This window comes from Ambystoma mexicanum, chromosome 1q (assembly GCF_040938575.1).
Source record: "Ambystoma mexicanum isolate Mex_15411 chromosome 1q, UKY_AmexF1_1, whole genome shotgun sequence".
In the NCBI taxonomy this organism is placed as follows: domain Eukaryota; kingdom Metazoa; phylum Chordata; class Amphibia; order Caudata; family Ambystomatidae; genus Ambystoma; species Ambystoma mexicanum.
In genome coordinates, this window is record NC_090922.1 from 888,278,624 (window position 1) to 888,305,365 (window position 26,742).

General features: G+C 48.0%; 1 protein-coding gene across 2 annotated transcripts in view; it reads left to right on the forward strand.

The window, feature by feature from the left end:
• PTBP2 (polypyrimidine tract binding protein 2) overlaps positions 1-22,853 on the forward strand; it is a 264,830-nt gene extending 241,977 nt beyond the window's left edge. The window contains exon 14 of one of the 2 annotated variants that reach the window (XM_069641530.1): positions 21,369-22,853. In XM_069641530.1, coding sequence (XP_069497631.1) covers positions 21,369-21,498 — 130 coding nt within the window. In that variant the 3' untranslated portion in view covers positions 21,499-22,853. Of the gene's footprint in view, positions 1-21,365 lie in introns of both variants that reach the window. The other variant, XM_069641529.1, reaches the window with a different exon arrangement.
• Positions 22,854-26,742: the final 3,889 nt, after the last annotated feature.

Here is a 26,742-nt window from a genome sequence, read left to right on the forward strand (position 1 = left end):
TTTGGTCACCTCGGAACCATATACTAACTTTCACAGGGACAAGGTAGTCCTGCGGACCCACCCAGCATTTCTGCCCAAGGTGCTGTCGGCTTTCCACTTATGAGGAAATAGTCCTTCCTACGTTTGTTGCCGAACCTAAGGACGAAGCACAGAGTGCTGCATCGCCTGGATGTCGGGCGTGCCGTGAAATTCTACTTGGACAGGACCGAAGTCTTCTGCAAATTGGATGCCCTATTTATCACTTTTGGGGGCTATAGATCAGGCTATCAGGTCTCCAAGGCCTCCATATCCTGCTGGATGTCTCGGCCATCAAAGAAGCCTACGAGGGCTAGCACAGGCCGTTTCCGGCTAACATGCATGCCCACGCAGTCGGGGCAAAGGCAACGGCCATCGCTTTCCAGCACCATGTCTCTTGGCAAGTCATAAGCAGGGCGGTCACTTGGGCCTCTTCCTCAGCTTTCTGCAAGCATTACTGTTTGGATGCCGGCTCCAGATATGAAGCGGCTTTTGGGCAGGCGGTTCTCAGGAACCTATTTGCTTAAGGATGGTCTCCTTTCCACCCTAGGGCTACATTCATTTGTAATCTCCCATGCAGTATGGAGGAAAGTAGACGGGACGTAAGAGTAATAAGTTTCGAGGGGATTGTGTCCTCCGACGTATTCCACATCTATGACAGTAATGACCACAGCTGTGCTGCTTCGGAAAATGTTTCGGCGTAGGCGTCCTGTGTCGATGACGTTGATACTCTGTCCTTCGAAGGCCTCCGTCCAGAGTCGGGGAGTGTCATGATACCTGCCCCCGGAGCACCAGGACCGGCCCAGCACCCCCGGAAGCAGGCATCATGCCCTCGGGAGGAGTCTCAGCAGCCCCAAGTAGGGGCCCTGTGGACTCAGTCCTGGCGCCTTTGGCGCCAGGCTCATATTGGACAACAGTCCTGGCGCCGAAGGCGCCAGGCTCATAAAAGATGACTTTGTGTTTAAAGGTGCTTGGTGTAAACTTACCTGATGCAGACCATGCTGCAACAGCCGGGCCATCTTGAGGCCAGAACTACTTTTCCTGTGGGACTCTTTTACCACCGGGTGTGGTCGGGGAAGGATACATACCTGATTGGAGGAAGGACACATTCCAGGAACTTCTTCCAAGGCTATTTAAACCACACCCGATCAGCCACACGTGCTTCGCGTTGTTCTGCATCTAGCAGCTGGACGCTCACCGTGTCTGCTCCTGCATCTTGACTTCTTCCACGCCTGCCAGCATCCTGATCACCTGCAGAGGAATAGAACAAGAGAACAGAAGAAGGAAAAGACCTTACCTGTTAAATCTGCAACCTGGAGACATTTCGCCAACGATCCTGAAAAGGAAGACATTTATTTTAAAAACTCATCGCATTGACTGCTGCAGCGCTGCATTTACTCACCTTTACAGGGCGCCTCCATCAGCAGCGACCATCCGGATCCACAGTCGCTCCCCAGCACCTAGGGAGAAAAAGACAAGAACAAAGGTGAGAGAAAGAAGGGAGAAGGGAAGCTAAGACTCCATGTTAAGACTTACCTGTTGGGTCATTCCCTTTTCATTTCGGGTCCGCGCCGCATCCAGGCAGTTCCAGACCCCGGCCCCTAAGGGGAAAAAGACATCAGCGTTAATGGGCAAATGAAAAGACATTATCAAAACGCTCATTAAAGACTTACCTGATTTCCACAAGGATTTCACCTTTCATCTCGGGTCGGTGCCTGTTCCCCGGCATTCCGTACCCCGGCCCCTATGGGGAAAAAGACATTAGCGTTAGAACATTAACGCATGGACACAAGGGGAACCATTAATCAAAAAACTTACCTGGAAGCCAAGCAAGTTTGCTTCTCACCAATCCGAAAATCCAGTGAAGCAACTGGATATCTACGCGCCCCTGCATCAGAGGCAGGATGGAGAGCTCGCCCTTCCAGACCCTAAGGTGAGCTGTTGCGCTGAATCACAGAGGGGTGTCAAGGAGAGTGAGAGGGGAAAGAGGGAGACCGATTACTTACCCCGCACACCCTTAATCCCCTATTTTCGCCTACAGAAGGGTACTTCAGCGAGCCAGGCAAGCAAGAGTTGGGGGGCCTGGTCCAGTCCATCTTCCGAGTCCTGCGCACCACCCTGGAAGAGGCCACCGCAGCGCAAACCAGGCCGGCGCCTCCGTGGGAGTCAGGTGAGCGTTACAGAACGCGAAGCCTTCCTACAAAATCCCACCCAGGCGCTATGGACATGTCTGAGACTGATCAGTTGGCCCAATTACTGGGGGAATTACGGGCCGAAGTACATGCCTCTCGGCAGGAGACTAATGCCCTCAGAAGGGAACTAATAGTATCAAAAGAAAGAACTGATGACCTGGCCAGACAGCTTTTGCAGAGTCAAGCTGGACAGACTCCTCTACCCGGTTCCGGAGGGAACCCTGCTCCTGTGGTTTCCAGTAATCCTGTGCAGATAAATCTACCTGGAAACATGCCGCTGGCCCCACCCGAACGCTTTGCTGGGGACCCTAAACGATTCGCCGTATTCATGAATCAGTGTCGTTTGCACTTCCTGTGCAAACCTGGGGCCTTCCCTAATGATCAGACCAAGGTAGCCTTTGTTTTGTCATATCTCAGCGGCTGCGCTGCCGACTGGTCAGTTCCACTGGTTACTCGAGATGACCCAATTCTCTGTGATTTTCAGGGATTTCAAGCAAGCATGGAAAGGTTATTTGCTCGACACTTACAGGGGCAGGCCCTGGATGACGAACTTCTCTCCCTGCGACAGGGCAATCAGGACCTCCTATCCTATATTGCAACCTTTAATAGACTGATTGTGGAATCGGGGTGGCCCGAGGATAAAAGAGTCACGTTATTTTATCGAGGTCTACGTGGAGAACTTATTTTTATTTTTATTTATATGTTTATATAGCGCTGCAGCCCGCAGGCATCAGAGCGCTTTACATAAAGACAGACGGAGTATGAAGACGGGACAGTCAGGATCACATGTAATAGACATTTGGGGCAGAGATGTGTGTGGGAATTTTATTTAAAGAGGAATGTCTTGAGTTGCTTTCTGAAGATTAGATGGTTAGCTTCCAATCTCAGCCCCGGGGGGAGTTTATTCCATATGAGGATTGCCTTGGTCGTGAATGCCCTACCTAATCCTTTAGCTTTTTTGGTGGGGAAAACTCGTAAGAGGCCTGATTTATTGGATCTCAGGTTGCAATGTGATTCATACCATACGAATTGCTTTTTTAGGTAAGTTGGTGCTTTACCATGTAAGCATCGGTGTACCAGGGTAATGGCTTTGAATGTAATGCGATCCTCGATCGCAAGCCAATGTAGGTCCTTTCTGTTTTTTGTGATATGATCTCTCAAGGGTGTGTTGGTGATTATTCTGACTATATTGTTTTGCACCACTTGGCATTGTTTTAAGCATTTAGTGCTTGCGCCAAGGAGTAAAGAGTTTCCATAATCTAACCGGGAGAGAATTGTGGCTCTTGCTATTGTCGCACTATTTTGTAAGCTCAGCAAGGGTCTGAGTTTTTTCAATAGTTTTAAGTAATAGCGACAGTTCCTTTGGAGGTAGGCAATATGGGCTTCTGCTCCCAAAGATGCCTGAAGATAGATGCCTAGTGTTTTGACTTTTTCTGCTATAGCTATCTGTGTCTCTTTGATCTTAAAGTCGGTGTATTGTAGGCTAAGTTTTTTTCTAGCATGAGGAGAACCGAAGATCATAAGTTCCGTTTTGGAGGCATTTAAGCACATCCAATTGTCTTTCATCCAACTCTCGATAATGTTGTAGATTCTTGAGAGTTTTTCGCTGTCCTGATTGTAGTTGCCGGTAAGTTCAAACACCAATTGGGTGTCATCGGCGAAATTGGTGAAAAATATGCCTAGATGGGACAGAAGTGAGCATAGGCATCGCATGTATAAGTTAAATAGTAGCGGGGAGAAGCTGGCGCCCTGTGGAACTCCACAGTTTACTGGTTTAGCTTTAGAGGAGTGTTTGCCCCAGACGATTTTAGATTGCCTATCCTGCAGAAATGATGACACCCAATCTATGGCCTCATCAGAGCAGTTTCCCGATTGATCTAAGGCCTCTCGGAGCCTTCGGTGATCCAATAGATCGAAGGCTGCCGAGAGGTCCAGTAGGATCAGTAAACCAGATTTACCTTGATCTAGGATGCTCAGCATTTCCGTCTGCAGATCCAAAAGCGCTGATTCTGTGCTATGGGCCGTCCTAAAGCCCGATTGTTGTGGGTGTAATAGGTTGTTGTCATCTACAAATTCTTGGAGTTGTTCTGTAGCAATCCTGTCAAGTATTTTTAGTATTTTTAGTAAAACTTAAAGATGTCTTGGCCCAAGTTGTAAATCCACCTCAAGAGTGCACAGAGTATATAGACTTAGTGGTCCAATTGGATCACAGACTTCAAAACAGGAAAGCAGATCGGTCCAGGTTAGAAAACCGGGTGTTGGTCAAGACCCACGCTAACCCCAAGGGTGTTGATGTCTCTGAGCCTATGTAAATTGGAGGGGTTAAAGGACCTTTAACTCAAAAGGAACGTGAAAGGAGGCGACAGTTAAAATTATGTCTTTATTGTGGGAACTCAGAACACTTCCTACGAGACTGCCCGGCAAAACCGCCCAGAAAGGCGGTGGGAGCCGCTGATAAAAACCTCGAAGACTCTGTTTCGGGAAACGCCTCTGCCCGACAAGCGTAGGGGTCCGCTTGCCGAGCTTGAAAACTAACTCTCAGACCTCGCATTTCATCGTGCCAATGGTTCTCGTAGATCCGGAACAGCCTAAGCGCATGCATGCAATTAAGGCATACATCGATAGTGGGGCTATTGGAAACTATGTGGATCGAGAATTGGTCTCTAGGATAAACCTCCCACTCCGTCCTAAAACCAGCAAAGATGTCATCACCACAGTCGATGGAACTGAAATTGCCTCTGGACCGGTAACTCACTCCACTACTGAGGTGACTCTTATTGGTCCTGACGGCCATCGGGAGGCAGTTGTGTTTGATGTAATCAAGGCTCCACAGTTTCAGGTTATTCTTGGAATCCCTTGGTTAGAGACACATAATCCTCAAATTGATTGGCGAGCTAAGAGAATAACTTTCCCGGAGTGTGCACAAACCTGTTACCCAGAAAACCCGAAGATTCATTTAGCATCTATAACCTCTGCCTCCATGCAATTACCTCCGGAATACCAGGACTTTCAGGACGTCTTCCAAAAGGAACAGGCAAATACTTTACCTCCTCACCGATCGTACGATTGCCAAATCGATCTGGTGCCAGGTGCACAGCCCCCTTGTAGCAGGATTTATGCCCTTACCGAACCTGAGAACCTGCATTTGAGACAATATTTGGATCAATACCTAGCCAATGGTTTTATTCGCCCGTCAAAGTCCCCGGCATCCTCGTCTTTGTTCTTCGTGCCGAAAAAAGAAGGCGACCTTAGAACTTGCATCGACTACCGCGCATTAAACCAGATAACGGTCAAAAACCGTTACCCTTTGCCTCTGATCCCTGAACTCCTTGACCAAGTGAAGGACGCCTGCATATACTCCAAGTTAGATCTCCGGGGGGCTTACCATCTGGTACGAGTAAAGGAAGGCGACGAATGAAAAACCGCCTTCCGCACAAAATACGGACTATTCGAATACCAGGTGATGCCTTTCGGGTTGTGCAACGCGCCTGCAGCTTTCCAGTTCTTCATGAACGATGTCCTCCGGGAACTCATCGATGTTTGTGTTGTTGTATATATCGATGACATTCTGGTGTACTCCTCTTCGGAATCTGATCACAAAAAGCATGTCCGGGCCGTCCTTGAGAAATTACGCCAGCATAAACTGTTTGCTAAGCTGGAAAAGTGTGTTTTCCATACCACCGAGGTTGAGTTTCTCGGATTCATCCTGACGCCAAAAGGGGTCCAAATGGACTCAAGAAAGGTGGAGGCCATCCTTAAATGGCCATCTCCTAGTTCGGTGAAAGGGGTCCAAAGCATGCTTGGTTTTGCCAATTTTTATCGCAGATTTATCCCAGAATTTTCGCGTGTGGTACAACCCATCACAACACTCTTACGGAAAAATAAACGTTTCGAATGGACCAAGGAAGCGGTACAGGCCTTCCAGGAATTAAAAGCAAAATTCACCTCTGCACCTATTTTGAAGCACCCGCGTCCCGATCTCCCATACATAGTGGAAACTGATGCATCCAGTTTAGCCATGGGAGCTGTACTGTCTCAGAGAGACCCTGAAACCAACCAACTACATCCTGTAGCATTCTGGTCCAGAAAGTTCTCACCGCCTGAGGTAAATTATGCAATTACCGATAAGGAATTATTGGCCATTAAGTCCGCCTTTAAGGCTTGGCGGCATTATCTTCTTGGCGCCAGGCACACCATCACTGTGATCACTGATCACCGGAACTTACAATACTTGAAGACTGCCAAAGCACAATCGTCACGTCAGCTCCGATGGGCGTTGTTCTTTGCTGAGTTTGATTTCGTAATCACTTACCGTCCCGGCAGTAAGAATGGCAAAGCGGATGCTCTATCTCGAATTGGAATGGGAGAATTGGACACTACTTCAGAACCTGTACCAATCATTCCCGAGCAAAGAATTTTGGGATTAACCTCACTACAAACCTTCAAGGACATTCAAGCACGTGTAAAAGAACTCATGGACGCTACCGCAGTACAGGATTGGATCCAAAAGGGGTCTTACTTTTCGGTCAACAATGGCCTACCTTACTTCCAAGGACGTTTATTTCTACCAGAAAAAGAATTGCAAGACCTTGTTATTTCCCGTCACCATGATGCCCTGATGGAAGGACACCCTGGCATTGCCAAGACGGAGGAAAAAATTAAACGACAATTTTGGTGGCCTTCCTGGCGCAAGGATATTAAGTCTTTTGTGATGTCCTGTGGAGTTTGTGCCCAAAACAAAGGCCAAAAGACTAAACCCGCCGGCCTTCTTCAGCCTTTAGACATTCCACCAGCGCCTTGGCACACTTTATCACTAGATTTTATCACGGACCTGCCCCCTTGTAACGGATACAATACCATTCTGGTTGTGGTGGACCTATTTTCAAAAATGGCTCATTTTATCCCATCGAGAGGGTTACTTTCAGCTGCGGTCCTTGCCAAAGAATTCCTCGAAAATGTTATCCGTTTGCATGGATTCCCGTCCATATTAGTCTCCGACCGGGGAAGCCAGTTTATTTCCCATTTTTGGAAAAAGTGTTGTCAACTAGCACAAATCGACGTGAGACTCTCAACCAGCCACCACCCACAGACCGATGGTCAAACGGAGAGAGCGAACCAGACCCTTGAACAATACCTACGGTGTATGTTGCACCAATCAGAGGGTAACTGGAAGGATTTGTTATGGGTGGCTGAATATGCGTACAATAACTCGGTGCACTCTGGAACTGGGCAAAGCCCCTTTTACACACTATATGGACACCACCCTCGTACTTCAGACCTGGACTCTCCTTCGAGTCTTGAAATGCCTGCAGTAGACTACTTGCATTCTACTATAACTCAAGCCTTCAAGAATGCAACTGCTCATTTGCAACACGCAAAAGAGAAATACAAGAAAAATGCAGATCTGCATCGAAAAGAGGCGCCTTCATACCAAATTGGAGATCAGGCATGGTTGGCCACAAAACATTTATCGCTAAAGGGACCTCGAACTTTTAATCCAAGACACCTAGGCCCTTATTCGATCAAAGCTATCATTAATCCAGTGGCAGTCAAGCTCGAGTTACCAGCTAACATGCGGATTCATCCTGTTTTTCATGTGTCACTTTTGAAACCAGTGCAACCAGGAACCAGATTAATAAAGCCACCAGAACCAATTCAGGTAGATGGGGAGCCTGAATTCGAGATAAAGAACATTTTGGACTCCAATCTCTAAGTCAAAACTTTTCTATCTAATAGACTGGAAAGGGTATGGGCCTCAGGAAAGGTCTTGGGAACCCAGCAACCACGTTCATGCACCTCGGCTGGTGAAAAGGTTTCATCGGAATTTCCCAAATAAACCTAAGCCTCCAGAAAGAACAACCTTGGGAGGGGCCTTGGGGGGGGGAGTGCTGTCATGATACCTGCCCCCGGAGCACCAGGACCGGCCCAGCACCCCCGGAAGCAGGCATCATGCCCTCGGGAGGAGTCTCAGCAGCCCCAAGTAGGGGCCCTGTGGACTCAGTCCTGGCGCCTTTGGCGCCAGGCTCATATTGGACAACAGTCCTGGCGCCGAAGGCGCCAGGCTCATAAAAGATGACTTTGTGTTTAAAGGTGCTTGGTGTAAACTTACCTGATGCAGACCATGCTGCAACAGCCGGGCCATCTTGAGGCCAGAACTACTTTTCCTGTGGGACTCTTTTACCACCGGGTGTGGTCGGGGAAGGATACATACCTGATTGGAGGAAGGACACATTCCAGGAACTTCTTCCAAGGCTATTTAAACCACACCCGATCAGCCACACGTGCTTCGCGTTGTTCTGCATCTAGCAGCTGGACGCTCACCGTGTCTGCTCCTGCATCTTGACTTCTTCCACGCCTGCCAGCATCCTGATCACCTGCAGAGGAATAGAACAAGAGAACAGAAGAAGGAAAAGACCTTACCTGTTAAATCTGCAACCTGGAGACATTTCGCCAACGATCCTGAAAAGGAAGACATTTATTTTAAAAACTCATCGCATTGACTGCTGCAGCGCTGCATTTACTCACCTTTACAGGGCGCCTCCATCAGCAGCGACCATCCGGATCCACAGTCGCTCCCCAGCACCTAGGGAGAAAAAGACAAGAACAAAGGTGAGAGAAAGAAGGGAGAAGGGAAGCTAAGACTCCATGTTAAGACTTACCTGTTGGGTCATTCCCTTTTCATTTCGGGTCCGCGCCGCATCCAGGCAGTTCCAGACCCCGGCCCCTAAGGGGAAAAAGACATCAGCGTTAATGGGCAAATGAAAAGACATTATCAAAACGCTCATTAAAGACTTACCTGATTTCCACAAGGATTTCACCTTTCATCTCGGGTCGGTGCCTGTTCCCCGGCATTCCGTACCCCGGCCCCTATGGGGAAAAAGACATTAGCGTTAGAACATTAACGCATGGACACAAGGGGAACCATTAATCAAAAAACTTACCTGGAAGCCAAGCAAGTTTGCTTCTCACCAATCCGAAAATCCAGTGAAGCAACTGGATATCTACGCGCCCCTGCATCAGAGGCAGGATGGAGAGCTCGCCCTTCCAGACCCTAAGGTGAGCTGTTGCGCTGAATCACAGAGGGGTGTCAAGGAGAGTGAGAGGGGAAAGAGGGAGACCGATTACTTACCCCGCACACCCTTAATCCCCTATTTTCGCCTACAGAAGGGTACTTCAGCGAGCCAGGCAAGCAAGAGTTGGGGGGCCTGGTCCAGTCCATCTTCCGAGTCCTGCGCACCACCCTGGAAGAGGCCACCGCAGCGCAAACCAGGCCGGCGCCTCCGTGGGAGTCAGGTGAGCGTTACAGGGAGCGGAAGAATAAATTAACGGTAGGTAGGGTATCTAAAACCCGTAAGTCGAAATCTGCTGGGCTTTCGACCGACGACTCCAGGGGCAACTCTCTGCATCGGCGTAAGTCTAGGGGGTCTCGGTCTCGGAGTGGTTCCTGCCAATCCTCTGCCTCTTCTGGGTATACTCGGAAGTGCCGTCACCGGTCGCATTCCCAGTCCTCGTCGGAGGACTCCGCCAGAAGGTGGGTGACTTGTCCCACCAAGTATTCATTGCCGGCCGAATGGAACGCATTCAGCCAGCAGATGATGGTGATTTTCGAATCGCAAGGCACCGTTCCGCCCGCGCCTTCGAGAGAAGCCGGCAAGGAACGAGCTAGAGCTACCACTCGCACGCCTTCGGGCTTGGGTGGTCGGCGCTATCATCGGGAGCTGTCGAGGTCCCAATCAGACAAGGTTGATCGCCATAGCCATTCCAGGTCCCGGTCCTCGACGCCGTTGAGACCGTCTGAGCCAGTGAGGACTTCCAAGAAGGCATCGACTCTGTTGGCGCCGTGTACATTGAGGGTCTCTCTCGAGGCTCCGGCTTCGAAGAAGTCGTCGACCCCATCGGTGCTGAGGCCGTCATAGCACCCTCTCGGGGCTACGGCCTCGAAGCAGTTGTCTAAGCCCTTGATGGCTTTTGAGGAGAATTTGCCGGAGGTGCCCCGGAGGCCTGTTTTTCAGCCCTTCTCTGCTCCCTCATCCAGATTGGATTTATTCCAACCTTTGGATTATTTTTCAGAGGTGGAGGAAGGGTCCGATGAGGAGAGGGTTGTGCCTCCTGAGGTTCCTGGTGACCTGTTGCCTGGTTACAGTCAAATGGAAGACCTCTGTCAGTCCTTGCATGACGCCAGTGGTCTTGACACCTCTCCGGAGGTTAGTTTGGCAGGCCTGTGCCTGCTACGCATGCTGAATCCTTGTATAGGAGTCTCATGTCGAGGGTGACTGAGTACTTGGGGTGGTCTGCTCCATTTGTTGATTTTCTTCAGGATGATCTGATGGATATCCTGGACCAAGGTCTGCCCACTGACCCGGCGTTGCCATTTCATATGGCTTTGCAAAGAAGGGTGGCGGTGGCTTGGACTGCTCCAGAGAGTCTCCTGGCAGTGAATAAGTCGCTACCGTCCAGCCAGTGGTGACCCCTGCTACTTTTCAACGCACCCACTTCGGAGAGTTTGGTGGGGCAGGCGGCTACGGCCCCAGCGAAGCAGGCTGCATACCCTACCATCCCTCCTGATAGGGACGACAAGCGTTTTGATGGTTGGGCAAAGAAGGTATTTTCTTCTGGGGATATGGCTTTGAAGGCAGCCAACTCAGTTTGTGCCTTGGCAAGATTCACCCACACTCTGTGGAATTGTGCATCTTTGGCGGCTGAGCATATTCCCGAAGGGGAAGTACCGGATGGTTTTCTAGCCCTCATGCAAGACGGCAAGGATGCCATGTGTGAATCTGTTCAGTCGGGTCTGGACTTGGCAGACTGTGTCAGCCGGTCCATGGCTGTGAGCACCGTGATACGAAGGTTTGCGTGGTTGCGGAAGTCTGGGTTTGCTCCTGATGTGCAATCCCGGCTTCTCAACATGCCCTTTGATGGTGTCCATCTTTTTGGCAGAAAGGCTGATGAGAGCCTTGAGAAGTTGCAGACCTCCAAAGCTGCAGCAAGGTCTTTGAGCGCTGCAGTACGTCAACCTCTGCCTTTTCGTCCTAGGGCACAGCAATGGAGGGGAGGTCCTTTCGGTACTACTTTTCCTTTGGTAGATCGAGAGGAGCTGCCAGTCAAAGGGGCCACCCTAGGAGTACCAGAGGTGGAAAGCAAGGTACTCGAGGGGCCAAAGCCGCTCGGGCAGTTGCCTCTTTGGCCTCAGGCACTGCTGCAGCCGCTTTAGCTCAGTCATGAGGCCATGTCCCATGGTTCGCCGGTTGGGGGCAGACTTGCGCAGCAGCTTGGAGAATCGGAGCCATTACTTCAGATGTGTGGGTTCTGGAGAGCATAACCCACAGCTACGGTCTGCCTTTCCGGCAGAGGCCTCACGACAATCCACCGGGGAAGCTCTTTGAAGCGTCCGCATCCGCTCCTTGCGCAGGAAATTCTATCCCTGCTGGAGAAAGGCGCCATAGAACTGGTGCCTGTAGCGGTGAGGAACAAGGGATAGTATTCCCCTTATTTTTCTATCCCGAAAAAAGACTGGGGATTGAGACCCCTCATGGCTCTTCAGGAAGGACAAGTTCAAGATGGTAACTCTTTCGTCCTCCAGGCCCTTCAACTGCAGGATTGGTTAGTGTCTCTGGAGCTCAAGGATGCTTACTTTCATGTGCCGATTCATCCAAAGCACAGGAAGTACCTGACGTTTGCGGTTGGCAACTTGCATTTTCAGTTTCGGTTCTTGCCGTTCGGATTGACCTCCGCCCGAGGGTCTTCACCAAGCTTATGGTGGTGGTGGCAGCGCATCTCAGGAAAGGGGGATTTGAGTCTTACCCCTACCTGGACGATTGTTTGATCAGGGCGCGTTCTCCCAAGCAAGCACTGGATCATCTGTCCATCACCTGGCACTCCCTTCACAAGCTGGGCTTCTCCCTCAACTTAAAGTAGTCTCATTTGACACCTACCCAGCGGCTCCAGTACATCGGAGCAGTGCTCGACACATCCCTGGGGCTGTGTTCGCCTCCCCAGGTGAGGGCTCATCACATTCTGCAGGTGGTGGACAAGTTTCAACGTACCCAGAGTCTCCCGGCGTTCGAGTTCTTAAGGTTGCTCGGCCTCATGGCATCCTGCATTTTCCTGATGAGGCTGCGGATGAGATCTCTGCAGTGGGCTCTCAAGATGCAGTGGGCTCTCAAGATGCAGTGGTGCAGTTCTCTGGCAGGATGTCGGATCACGTTCAGATTCTGCCCTCGGTCGCACAGGAACTTCTGTGGTGGGCCGTCAAAGGCAATCTGTTGAAGGGTGCTCTATTTTGGCAACCGTGGCCAGAGGTGACGATCGTGACAGGCGCATCCGTCACGGGATGGGGAGCTCATGCCAACGAGCTGACAGCCAGCGGCCGTTGGTCCCCGTCGGAGTCCATACTCCACATCTGTGGGCTGTCAGGCTAGCCATGAGGGCTTTTCTGCCGTCTGTGCGGGGGAAGGATATCCTGATTTATGAAGGACCATACAGTGTCCATGCACTACCTCAACAAAAAGGGGGGGGCAGGGTCACTCCTGTTGTGCAAGGAGGAGATGCAGCTCTGGTTCTGGGCCATCCAGCAGGATATTACGATCTCAGCAGTTCATCTGGCCGGAGACAGAAACGTGGCACGGACACTCTGAGCAGGCAAAGCATGGTCTCACGAGTGGGAGCTGGTTTAGGAAGTTCTTTTGGAGATCTTCGCCCTTTGGGGAACCCCACAAGTGGATCTCTTCGCCACCAGTATCAACCAGAAGTGCGAGATTCTGCTTGCGGGAATTTCCTCCAAGAGGAGCCTTAGGGGACGCGTTCGTAGTGGAGGTTACGGAGATTCGGTTCCCGGATGATCCTCATTGCTCCGGCATGGGCCAGGAGAGCGTGGTACCCGGACCTTCTAGACATGTCCATCTGCCCTCCACGCTGTCTTCCCTACTGGGACGATCTGCTCTCACGGGGGTGAGGGGTCGAGTTCTCCATTCAGAGGTCAAGTCTCTCAGCCTTCATGCTTGATGTCTGAAAGGCTGAGGTATAAGGATTGGGACCTCCTCGAAGACGTGATGGAGGTGTTGCTTTCGGCTAGAAGGCCTGCAACGAAATCCCTGTACAGTTGCCATTGGAGGAAGTTCTGCGATTGGTGCAGGGTACAGAATGTGGATCCTTTCCAATGTTCCATTCCTTTGGTTTTGTCTTTTTTGCTTTCTTTAGCCCACAAGGGCCTGCAAGTAGGTACCATTAAGGGTTACCTGGCGGCGCTGTCCATATTTAATCGCTTGTCTGAGGAATGTTCTTATTTTAAGATCCCTTTGATTTCGCAGTTTCTAAAAGGGCTAACTAATGTGTTTCCACCGGCGCCTTTCCAGGTGCCGGGATGGGATTTGAATTTGGTTTTAAAATTCCTAATGGGAGCTCTGTTTGAGCCCTTACATTCTTGCCCGTTGGACTGTTGTCCTTTAAGACTGTATTTTTAGTTGCGGTTATATCCGCACGTATAGTGAGTGAGTTGCAGGCACTTTTCCGCCAACCACCTTTTACGCTGTTCCATAAGGACAGGGCTGTCCTTAGGGTTCATCCTTTTTTCTTCCGAAGGTTGTGTCGGAATTTCATTTAAGCCAGAAGGTGATTCTTCCGGCGGTTTATCCTCCTCCGTATCCTGGTAAGGAAGAGGAGAGGCTACATAGGATCCAACTTAGGAGAGCTTTGAGTTTCTATCTCTCACGGATGTCCCTGGTCAGAGTGGGCGATCAGCTCTTTGTTGGTTATGCTGGACGGCGTTTAGGTCAGGCTGTTTCCAAGCAGACCTTGTCCAGATGGATCATTTTGATGATCTGAGTGTTACCGTTTGGGGGATAAGGGCCCTCCAGTAGGCTTACGGGCTTACTCTACTAGGGGTGTGGCTGCCTCCATGGCTCTACAGAGGGGCGTTCCGATTCACAGTATTTGCGAACTATCCATGGGCAGGATTTGGCCTTTGCTAAGGCAGTCCTATATTAAGCAATTTGATTGGGCATTCTAAATTTGAAAATTCTTTTCCCACCTCCATACGTTGCTACTGCTTTGGGAGTCTGTCATAGATGTGGAATACGTCGGAGGACACAATCCCCTCGAAGAACAAGTTAATTATCATACCTGGTAATGTTCTTTCGATGGGATGTTCCTCCGACGCATTCCACATCGAACCCTCATAGCCTGCCCCTCTACAGAATTTATGTGATTACAGCTTACGGTTCCTCAAGGCTTTCGGCAGTCATACTGGCAGGAGATTGGTGCCACAAGTTCTGGGGGGGAGGAAACTACAACTGAGGCTACGGGCGCCGTGCGTCTTATATATAACATCCAGTGACGTCAGCAATCGACGGAGGCCCTCGAGGGACAGTGTATCGACGTCATCGACGCAGGACGCCTACGCCGAAAATGTTTCCGAAGCAGCACAGCTGTGGTCATTACTGTCATAGATGTGGAATACGTCGGAGGAACATCCCACCGAAAGAACATTACCAGGTAAAATAAGTAACTTGTTCTACTCACCGTAGTGACTAACTTTAGTCCCCTTTCCTCCATACGTCCCACCATCCTCCCCCCTAATAATACTCATGTCATTAGGCACTCCCACAATGTCAGACAGACCAAGCTTGACCCCCCTCAGCTGAGTACAGGACCTCAGAAGCAAGAACAGTCCACCTTGACAGCCAGGACCAGCGTTGTTACCAGTGCGGTAGCTTAAATGCGAAACAGCCACTGAAATTGAAGTTTGCCAGTTGCGAGCCTTTGACCGTCCCAGTGCAGGAGTCCCCCGACGTCCTCCCTCTTGTCCCCACGACGAGGTCCAGGAACAGAGATCTGCAGGAAAAGCGTCGGAAGTGCTTGAAACTTTTGCAAATCACAGGCCTAATCGCTAAGAATAAAAGACTGAGCACATTTCGAACATCAGGAGAGACAACCACTGGCTACCCATTAAGAGGAGAATGATATTCAAAACCTTAGGTATCGCACACAAATACATTGCTAACAAAGCTCCCAAATACATTAACAGTCACTGAAAAAGTTCCCACCAGACACCTCAGATCCAGCAACAGCACTCTCCTTGCTATCCCACGATTTAAAAGCACGAGAGCTGGCGGCAGCAGCTTTAAAGTTGTAGCCCCTAGACACTAGAATTCTCTTCCAACAAACATCAAGAACGAAGAATCCCACCAGCTATTTAAAAAAATCACTGAAAACCTGGCTATTTAACCAATTCTAAAAGACCTAGATTGCATATCGTGACTACCCACTCTTGCTGTTTGAACCTGACAATCACTATGTTGCTTCATGTGTGTTCTCTCTATACCTTCTGCTTAGAACTGTAAAGATTGTAGTACTGAACTATCTGTTACTACACTGTGATACCTCAGGTACTGGGCGTATAACAAATGTAATAAATAAAAAATAAATAATAATCCACTTGTGACCCAACATATGATTCTTCTTCTTACAAAGTACTTCTAAGAACTTGTGCAGAGACTTTTCCGTTTACTTGCCAGAACCGCTTTATCCTATCCAAGACTTTAGCCCATTGACTTTGGCCTAGCCTATTGAATTGAATTGACTCTTCTGGGGAACTCAAAGTAATTGCACTGTCTAAGAATAATTGTAGTCTTTCAGGTTCTGATAACCGTTGCCTGTTACTCCTCTTGAAAATTATTCTGAATGCCAACAGTAAGATATTAATGTCCCTAGCATTTAGAGCAATACTGAGTTTGGTGCAAAGGTTAGATATGGGAATAAAACAAAGGTTAACAAATTCATAAACGGGTAAGTTCTTTTTAAACCTTCCAATGTCCATTAAATGTAACCCTTTCCTGCGGGAAAGGTAGAGGCACAGAGTCGGAGGTAAGAAGAGTCTCTCAGTTGGCCAGGACAGCCAAAGTTAGTCTAGCGCAGCTGAAGATCATCTTTGCAGGTAAGTCTTGCAAAATGTTTTTAGAAAAGTTTATAGAAATAAGATTCACTTGAAGGGCTCCAAGCTGGGAGGCTTGTGAGTGGAAAAGCTGTAAGCAACACTGCAAGGGCAACCAAGACAAGTCTCAACACAGAGCAAGTAAGGCTACACGACAAGAGGTAAGTCCTCCTTAGGTTTACAGGACCTTTGGTTAGAAGAAATGCTTCCAGTTCGCTTCTGTTCCTGTACAGCTCTGCAGATCCTGTTGTTCCTGAACTCAGTCATGGGGACAAGAGGGAGGATGTTTGGGAACTCCTGCACTGCAATGGGAAGGTCAGCAGCAGCAATGGCAAAACTTCAATTCAGCGACACTTTGTGGTTTCAGCTCCTCTTGTCTGACAGCCAATAGCAACACTGCTGTTCTCAGATACCACTTTGAACTTTCCCATTGGGGGTCCAGCACTCTGTTGAGGTGGCTCAGGCTTGTTCAGTCCTGCTTCAGGGAAGTCTGGAGGATCTTCCTGGCGCTCGGGTCTGACTTAAAAGTGATCCACTCGGTTTGGTGTTTCTCTCCCTGGCGCTTCGGTTCCAGCAGCAGTGGAAGTACAGCCAGCTTCGAGAGGATGTCCAAACAATTTCACTTTAAGGTTGATTGGTCCCACCAACCCAAGGCGAGAAGTCGTCCTTGCAGTACTTCTAGTCGAAACGAATTTGGAGCTTCAGCACAGCAGCAGGGCTTCACCGGGCAAACCAACGGTCCAGGAGTTCCAGCAGGATTCCTTCGTCAAGGGGTCGACTCTGCCTTCCAAGCCAAAAGCCTTGCCTTTTATGCAGGCCGTTTATGCAGGTTTCTCTCATTCATTCCAGCCTAGCTGTCAATCACACAGCAGGGTGGCTGTCCTTGCCGGACAGCCAGACAGCTAATCACCTTTTGGGCGCATTCCAGTAACCAAGTGGATTAAGCACAGGGAGTTTCGGGCACCTCCCTCACTTCCTGCCCCTTCCAGACATACTTGAGCCAGAGGTGGGCTTCACTCGTGAATCCCGTCAAGGGCAAAACTAACAAAGGGACCAAACCTAATTTGGCGCGCAGAGAAAATCTCAAGAAGGCCCTTTCTGTTAAGCAAAATTTGTATGCAGTACCCTCTGGGTCCACTACACACAACTAGGACTACAGGTGTAAGCAAAACCAACCTTTGGTATCAGTCTGTACCACACAGTTTTTGGTAGCGAGCTGAACAGTTAGGCTTATCTCAAGAGGGAATGTGAGTAGTAAAAGAAGTTACACAGTGGTTCAAATAGACACACTCAAGGTTTCTTGGTAAACCACTTATTAATTTATTGCACAATCCTTTAGAAAACATTCACTAGAAGGAGGCAACTTAATATCATACACATACACTTCAATACCAAACCAATACGTTTGAGTAAATTAGGCTCCCCTGAAATAGGAGCAAAATGGCATTTGTCACTTTAAATAGGAGTATAAAGGCACAAGTTAATAAAATAGATCACAAATACTTTCTTAGGCAGTGCAAATAATTTTAGTTCACTAGAGGACCCAATTCAGTTCAATAGGCCTAGGCCAAAGTCATTTGACTAGTGTTTTGGATAGGAAAGAGTAGTTCTTGTAGTAAACAGTAAAGTCTTTGTCAAAGTTCTCAGAAGTAGTTTGTACGAAAAAGAATCGTATGTTGCGTCACAAGCTGATTAGGCCTGCGAGTTGGGAAAGTTTCAAGTACTTTCACCCGAGAGGTAAGTTCTCTCAATCGGGTTGGCACAGTACCTTAATGTGAGGAAAAGATGCAGCTGAAGGCATTGGTTCCTGGCAGTTCCTGGCAGTTCCTGCAGATCTCAATGTTCCTGAGCATCAGTCGTAGGGACAAGAGCGGGGACGTCGGGGGACTCCTGCACAGGGACTGGTCAAACAAGCTGGCAAAATGGAAGATCTTTGAGTAGCTGTAGTCTAGCACACAAGCTGGTATGCTTCCCCCTGGTTAATCCTAACCAGCTCCGAGCATGGTATCCAGGTGGCTTACGAGTTGATTGGTCCCACCAACTCGGAGGAAGAAGTCGTCCTTGAAGGGGCTTCTGTCAAGCTAAACTTGGCAATTCGGACCTGCAGCAGACCTTCACCGGGCAAACCAACGGTCAGGGAGTTGCAGCAGCCGTCCTCTTCCAGCGCGTCATCGGTTCTTTCGTTCTAGTGGTCGACTCTGCTTTCCAGTACAAGAGACTTGCCTTTTAAACCGTTTTCTCCCTTTCATTCCAGCCTAGCTGCCTCTCACCCAGCAGGGTAGCTGTCCTTGCCGGACAGCCAGCCAATCACGGCAGAGACTTTCGGGCACCTCCCTCACTTCCTGCCCACCCCAGACACTCAAGTGCCAGCAGCAGTATTCAGTCATGAAGCCCGCTAAAGGCATGGAAACAAAGGGACCAAACCTAGTTTGGCGCACACAGACGAACTCTAGAAGGACCTTTCCAAAATGAAATGGTGAAAAAAGCCGACCGGGACCCGTTTACACAAAGGGGCTTAAGGCGCCAACTTGAAAAACATGGCTCCCGTGATTTTTAGCTACCGGTGTTTGCAGTCGAGAAAAATCATGGTAGTGTGTTGTAAAACCACTGCCACCAGCCATTTCGATAGGAAAGGGTAGCATTTGACTGCTACATGAGTTTCTAGACACAAGACATGCTAGATAACCCCTCCAGCACTCATTTAAATATACTAGTAAAGTCAATTTAACTTTACATTCTCTGGGGAACAGTAGTTTATCCCAGAGAAGGTATTTAAACCTTGGGACAGCCTAACAAGCTTCCATGTGTCACTGCACTGAGGGTGCTGTGTGACACACATGAAAAGATGATACCCATGGCGTTATCTAAAACCCCATAATCAAAGAACACAAGAGTAAAACGCACATCAAAATACATGAGTGGGGGGAAAAAAGGCTCACTCTTTCCAGGTAAAAATAATCAAGTCCTCAAAATCCAGCAAAGTTGCTGGGGGTCTCTAAGGTGAAGGGAATTAGCACATTTAGGAGAATTCTCACTAAAACTTTCCAACAAGAAATGGTGAAAAAGACGACCGGACCATTTTGACAAAATGGACACCCATGGGTGCCTTGCTGCAGCTGCGAACGGAGCCCGCAATTAAAAAAAACACGATGGTAGTAAAAAGTAAACCACTGCCACCAGCCATTAATTGTAGAAAAGATAACATAAAAATGTTACATGAGAAACTAGACAAAGGGGATACTAAGTAACCCCTCCAGCACCCTGTGGTAAGATAGTGTGTGTGCTGGGTCTAGAAAGTTACAAAATGTAAGTAAAGTCCATTTCACTTCACTGCTCTTTGAAACCGTAGTTTATCCCAAGGAAGGTATTTAAACCTTGGGGAAATCTGAAAGACTTCCCTGTGCCACTGCACTGAAGGTGCTGTGTGACACAATGTAAAAGATGATGCCTATGGAGTTTGTCAAGCTCCATAACCAAAAGAAACACAAAGCTCTGAAATCACATTAAAAATACATATGAGAGTGGAAAGAAGGGTCTCACTCTCTCCAAGTTAAAAATCAAAGTCCTAGAGTGCAGCAAAAGAGCTGGGGGTCTCTAAGGTAGAGGGGAATTGGCACATCTCTGAGAATTCTCCCTAACAAGACCCACGGTTCTGGTACCGCACTGTCAGTTCAATGCCTTTATCTTTGGCCTCCGATTCTACTCCAAGGGTATAACCAAATGCCTACTGTTAGGAAAGATTTCTCTTTTGGAAACTTTCCTTCCATATTCTATGGGCCCGCAAATTATTTGCTTTTGAACCTGTCTTGACTTTTTACAGGGAAGTGAAGCCTTCAACTTCACTCCCTTGGCCTTTTGCTCATGTTCTGGGGAAACTGATCAGTCCTTCAGGCTATAAGTACTGGGAAATTGATTCCCTTTTCACTTAATACGTTTTTACCTGTTTTGGGTAGCTTTTAACATTGCACACAACATTTTACCATGCAGTGTAGTGGGCGTACAATTGTATCACCCTAGTATTTTACACACAGGATTTTGGGTTACTTTCACATGTGCCTAAAGACAAGCTGGTGGCAGCAAATCTAGTTTTCCATTTTCATTTTTTCTAGTGTGCACATTTGTGTTTAACACGTATTGCTTTTCTCTTGTTCTGTGGCCATATTGTTTGGCCCTTTTCCTGACTTCCCAGGTCAGTAAAGCCCATATTAAGGTCATGCACTTGCCCATGAAAGCTGTTGCTTTCATAGGTTATGGTCCCATTCCACATTCAAGGAGCCTAAGAGTCTAGGTGTGTGGCATGAGTGAAACCCACAGTAGTCCCCGATTTGGACCACTGCAGGCTGTTTGAATGGTACAGATCCTTACCATTTGCCAGTTTGGACTTGCTTCCATGTAAATACTTTGATAAGAAGATGACTCCTGCAACCATTTCTTCAGATCAGAGTTTTTGTTGCAAAGAAATGGATGTCGATGGAGACATAACACCCATGCAAGTCCTTTGGCCTCCTGTTCCTTTTTCTTCATATATGCAAAAAATTATCAGGACTAGTGTCAAAGTACAAACATTACAGGATTCAGTAGAAACGTAGACTAGAGATCATATGAAGATAAGCTCACATCATGTGACTATCAATACTGCATCTCCTCACACCCCATGCTTTTCAGATTTGGTATTTTTTGATTTATTGAAGAACAGTGTAGTTTTGTGTAGAAATTACTTGCAAAGTAGGCAGTAACAGAGTAGACACTTCTTGGGTGTAAGATGCCTTTATTTAAGAGCATTGTGTGATCTATACCGGGTGGTGAAGGGGATAAGATGTTGATCAGTCAAGTTAAGCCTGTGGCATGAATGATTGATTTCAAGCAATTGCCATCAGATACTCGTCTGATTAATACAGAAATGTTCCTTAAACAGGCAAGATGGTTGGACCTTCACTTTTTAGTGGCAGTGAACATAGGTTTGAATGGTAAAACATCACCATTCTTTTACCTGGACTTAGACATACATGTCGGTAAAAGGCAGGGTGCTGTGTCTTGCTTGAGTACTAGGGACATCACTTGTGTCCGAGGGTTGTTTGTTACGTGTCGGAGTATCTGTAATGCAGTGGATGAGTGTGCTCGGTTTTTTTACATAGACTTAATTAAATCGCAACAGTTAAGGGGTTAACAGGGAAATATATTGTCTGCAGAAAAAATGACTGGCCACTTTCTAATTCATGCCTTTGTTTCAGAAGAGATCACAAGATGGCTCTCCTTCAGATGTCCACAGCAGAAGAAGCAATTCAAGCCTTAATTGATCTTCATAACTACAACCTGGGAGAAAATCACCATCTGAGAGTTTCCTTCTCAAAATCAACTATTTAAATGTGCACATTACAGTATATGACCTTGTTTAGTGTTGTCACCTATTGACTGTTCAGGATTTTGAGGGGGACCAGAGGTTTTTTGTTTCCATGCTGTTATCATTCCTTGGTTAAGAACGTGATACAATTCATTACAATGAGGCAGTGGCTATATCTGCCGTTTTTTCATTTTTTTCCCCCTTTTCTTTTTCCATCTGTTTGGGAAAACCATCGGTATGTGTTAACTGTTTTAATTTCCTTCACTTTTTCAACTAAGTTGACGTGTGCCTTACAAAAGGAAAACTGGTGTTGCTAAAGTGGTAGCCTTCACTAGAAAAAAGTTGGTGTCTGGGGCACATTTAAAATTACATGTTTAAGCAGGGGTGTGTAGAAAGGTTAAGCTTTGGTTTCTCCTGTACATTGATTTTTTTTTTCTCCTTCAAATTGTGTGTCTAGCATAATAGTTATTTTTTTCTTTTGTGAAAAACTCTGGCTTTTATATTTCTTGGTTTTTTTATGTATTCAATTTCGAATGCAAGCAAGTGTTAACCTTGACAAAAATGCACAGTTAATTTATTTCAGACAAACAAGATTTTTTTTTTTAAGTTCCACCCCTAAATTAAGTGATATGCATTGAAGAATCTTAACCTTTTTGTACACTCTTGGACGTATCATACGTGTTGGCGCTATGTAATGTCTTGTTTGTGGCTGAATATTTTATGTAGGTGTATTTTGAGACATGCCATGTACATTTGAATATGTATTGCCATACATTAGTTTGTAATAACAATTGGAAATATGGTTGTGGATTTCTGAGCATGTGCAGACTGGTCTGGCTTGTACAGGAACTAGTGCATGCATTTTAAATTTTTTAAAGTGTACTGCAAGATATGCAGGGAAATTATTTTGTGGACGTTTTTGAAACTAGACTTGGTGGGACCAAAGTTTATGTGCCTTTAGTCTTAATTTACCTTGCATTGTAAAATTCATTTTTAATAACTTCAAAATATTTTGTACTTGGAAAGATTTGACTGTACAATAAACATGGCACAGAATCTGCAGGTCAAATTAATCTGTGAACAGTTTCTATTGTCACATGAAACTGTTAATTTGATTCTGTTCAAATGACCAATTTGTTTTGAAATCTACTTCGTTTCAAGGTTCATAGATTCTGTTATCTATGTGGAAAAAGCTCATGTATATTTTTTATTAGTTACATTTTTACATCTTTAGAAATGTAAAATTCAGTATAGTTTGAAAGCGGCACAATTAAAAATTAATTTTCTATCAAAGTTGGGAGGTTTGATGGTTTACTTTCATCGTGTGTATTCTGCTTACCTCTGTAGCATGCTCAATAAACACTTCTGTAGCTCTGTATTCACCTTTTCTGTCTTTCTCTGCTTCTTATTCTTTCTTCTACTTTTCTATTCCGCTGTGCTTTAAGTTGCTTATTCTCTTTCAATGCAGGAAAACCTATTTTCATAATTTGCCATGTTTTTAATAACTGTGACAAACTGTATTGTATATGTAAAAAATGTTTGTACATGAATGTTTCACTTTAGGTTGCAAATCATGTAGTTTGTCATTGCCAATAACACAAGGAGCTGCTAATCAATAGTTATTCCTCATTGGATCTTTCATAGATTAAGGTGCTGTAGCTAATCAGCCTGTCCACATTTTTCAGGTTTAACCAGACAACTAACCGATGTGTCAAGAAATCGCTCTCACTTGTTTATTCTGGAAATTGCAAACGGGTGATTTATTCATTGGTTTCGAAGTCCAGGAACGCAGAGAAGCTACCCCACCGAACAATCCAAACCTGCCTTAAATGCCCAGTATCTTTTATAGCCACATGGCTACCTTATACCAGAAGGTTTGAGAAAACCATCTCCTAAACTTTCTTGCACATTCATCCCGCCTCCCCAAGAACAAGAAAGCAATTCATAAGCCTGTGTCCATTGTAACTGTCAATGTATACGTAATGTAAAATTGGTACAATTCCGGTACGACACAGCCTACGAGTGGTTGGAGATTATTCTATAGAATGCTTTTCCGGTCCTACCATGTCCAGCCAGCCCTACAGATAAGTGGTGTATCGGCCCATTGTACTCCCTAAAAATTGGCAAATGGCTCCCAAAAAAAATGTGGGGAATAAAGATATTCCCAACAATAAATGAGAAGCTCACACATAAAGCTTGTCCCCCGGCTTTTACAGCTTCATGAATATGTTGGTACCAGTAGTCCACATAGTTCCACAGAAAGCTATTGCTATTATTGCTTGATCCGAAGATGAAAATATCTATCTTTTTAATGTGCATATATAACTAGATGCAAATAAATATTTCTTATAAAAACATTTGATTTATATTCTATTTTTACTCTTATAAAGTAGAGTTAGGGGAATTTTCCTAAAGTCCAATTGAGGTCAGACTTAATAAAACATTCCCTTGGCCTATAGGTCCCCAACTCTTAGAAGTCTTTACTACTCAAGGAAACCTGGTAGAATGGCAGAGCAGTCAGGCTTATATAAGGAAGATGTAAGCTGTAGTGAAGTACAGTGAACCCAATAAATGCAATAGTCCAAAGAAACGCTTACAATGTTATATTTATACTCCTGTGTCCCGTCCCTTTTCCTCCATACATTTGGGACATTCTGTCCTGTGGGACGGTACCGGAGCACCTTTTGTAAAAAAGCATCAAATTGAAAAATGTGTCCTCCTCTTTTTGCCCGCGGTACTCCGCTTTGCCCTGCAGTCCTTTTCTCTGCGCGGTCGGGGCTGCATACACTAGCATCACTGGGGAGACCTTTTTCTTCCCGCTGTCCTTCTCTCATGCTCCGGTTCTGCGGTCGCGTAGTCCTCCGTCTATGCCGGAGCGTCTGGAATTTGCCACTTGTTCCTCTTGCGAGCGTTGCTTCGCTAGGGCGGATCCCTGGGACCGGATTACCGTTGGGACTCGTGTTTCTTCTGTGACTCCCTTTTGGTCCGGGCACTTCAATTTCGTCTTTGGGAGGAGATCCTCCAGAAGGTTCCTCCTTCTCCAGCATGGGGTCTGGCATGGATTCACATGCTCATGAATATTCCCCGTCGTCAGGCTGGGAATCCTCGGTAAAGAAAAAACCAGTATCAGTTTCGTTTCTGATCTGTCTTTCGTAGTAATAACCAATCACTGGTCTCTGCGTCATACTGACCACAGCCAATGACTGCCCTCTACCTAAGCACCGCCTCTGGCAGCCATCTTCAGATTTTTACCGCACGTTCATGTGTTGGGATCCTCGTGCTATTGCTCTCGAGCGTTAGTGCTATTTTTTTCATGTTTTTTCTCAAAAACTTCATTTTTTCGGTCAAAAGAGCCTCAAGCTCCACCGACTCTCCATCCGATCAACGGGGACCCGTGTCAGATTCGTCTGCGCCCCTCAAGGGTGAAGATTTCGTCGAGCTACGCTTTTGGAAGACTCCAGAAGTTTCTCAGGCCCGGTCATGGCCCAGGAGAAGGGAAGCTCGATGCCCGGAAAGCTGTTCAGGGTCTGCCCTGGATGCCAGCTGCAGAACGTCTTCAAGGAGGACGAACACTCATTTTGTTTTTACTGCCTACATGAGGACAAGACGCACGTGGAGAAGGACTGTGCGTTTTGCGGCAACATGTCGGAGCGGACCATGAAGGACCGCCATCAACGTCTCGCCAACTGGCTGGAAGGGATGAGCCCGTCCGGCGAGAAGAAGAGGAAGAAATCCGAGCGGTCTTCTAAGACCTTTGAGGACGCCCCGGCACCATCAACCACGAGCCAACGCTCTGGGTCGGGTAAGAGGAAGGCCGAGCACCCGGCGAGGCTCCTAGAGAGGCCCCGGTCGAGCTCGAAGGCGGAGGGGGAGCGAGGCACTGTCCCCCCCCCCTCAAGGATAAGGCGGTGAGCGCACCTAAGGTGGTGAAGGCCTTAATCCATCCGGCCAAGCCCTCTATCGAGTCTGTCGCGGCGGCCCTGGCTCAGCCTGTGGAGGCTACGCCAGTGGTGGCGACCTCGGGGCTCAGTCTCCCTGCCACCTCGGAGGGAGTCCTCTTTTGTGCCCATCGATAGGACCCCCGTGAAATCCCCCGTGGGGAAGAAAAAGGGGGGGCAGGGCGTCGTCGTAGATTCGGCCTCAACCTCGGAGGAGGAGCTGGTCGAAGTCTTAAGCCACGGCCTCGGCGTGGAAGAAGACCGGCCCGTTCGGATGGATCCCCCTGATCGCCCGTCGGATTCCCCTCTGCCAGCGCCGCAAGACAGCTCGGCGGCCATTTTGTTGGCTATACAGTCCTTATGCTCAGAGATAAGGACGAGACTACCGTTGCCGACGGAACCTCTCCCGTCGCGGGACCCAGAACCGGGACCTTCTGGGGTTCCCCCTACCAAGAAAAGAAGGATCCACCCTCCTCCTCCTTTTCAGCCGTCGCGCCCCTTCCAGCCCTCCTCCCCGTCCACCCGAGGGGATGATACGGGGACTGACACGGCAGCGACGGGTACGGACGATGAGGTATACGACGAGGATGTACCGTCGTCGCCTCCCACCAGGGCTTCTCCGCCCGACGAGATTGGATCGTTCCACTCTATGATCGCCAGGGCATCCGAGCTTTTCCAACTCTGCCCTGAGGAGAAAAAGAAGGAAGGTTTCCTTTATCAGCGGTGCGAGGCCAAGAGGAAGACGGTCCTCGCAGTGCCTCTATTGGACGACATTTGGGACGAGGGCCTCACCCTCCTCAAGAACCCTTCCACGACGCCAGCTAGAAGAGACCGGTACGAGAAAAAGTACCGGGTCCCGGACACGGCCCCCCTGTGCCTCTGGGCGCAGCCTACCCCGGACTCCGTCGTCTCCGCGGCGGCCAGGAAAAAAGCGGGGGGGGGGGTGCGGCCTCCACATCGACTTCCCCACCGGACGGCGAGGGAAAGAAATTGGACGCTATGGGACGCAGAGTCATCTCGTCTGCAGCAACGACGATTAAAACTGCCAACGCCTTGGCTATCATGGCCCGATACGACAGGGAGCTCTGGTACAAACTGGCTCCCCTGCTGGACTTCTTGCCGGACGACAAGAGGGCAGAGGCCCTGGAGATCCTGCAGGAAGGTGAGGTGGCTTCGGACCACGCCATTACCGTTGCGACGGACATCGCCGACACTGGGTTCCGCCAGTTGGGCAACGGCGTTTGCCTTAGGCGGCGTGGATGGCTCAAGGCTACAGACTTCCGTCAAGACGTTCAGACCAGAGTCCTGGACATGCCCTTCGATGGGAAC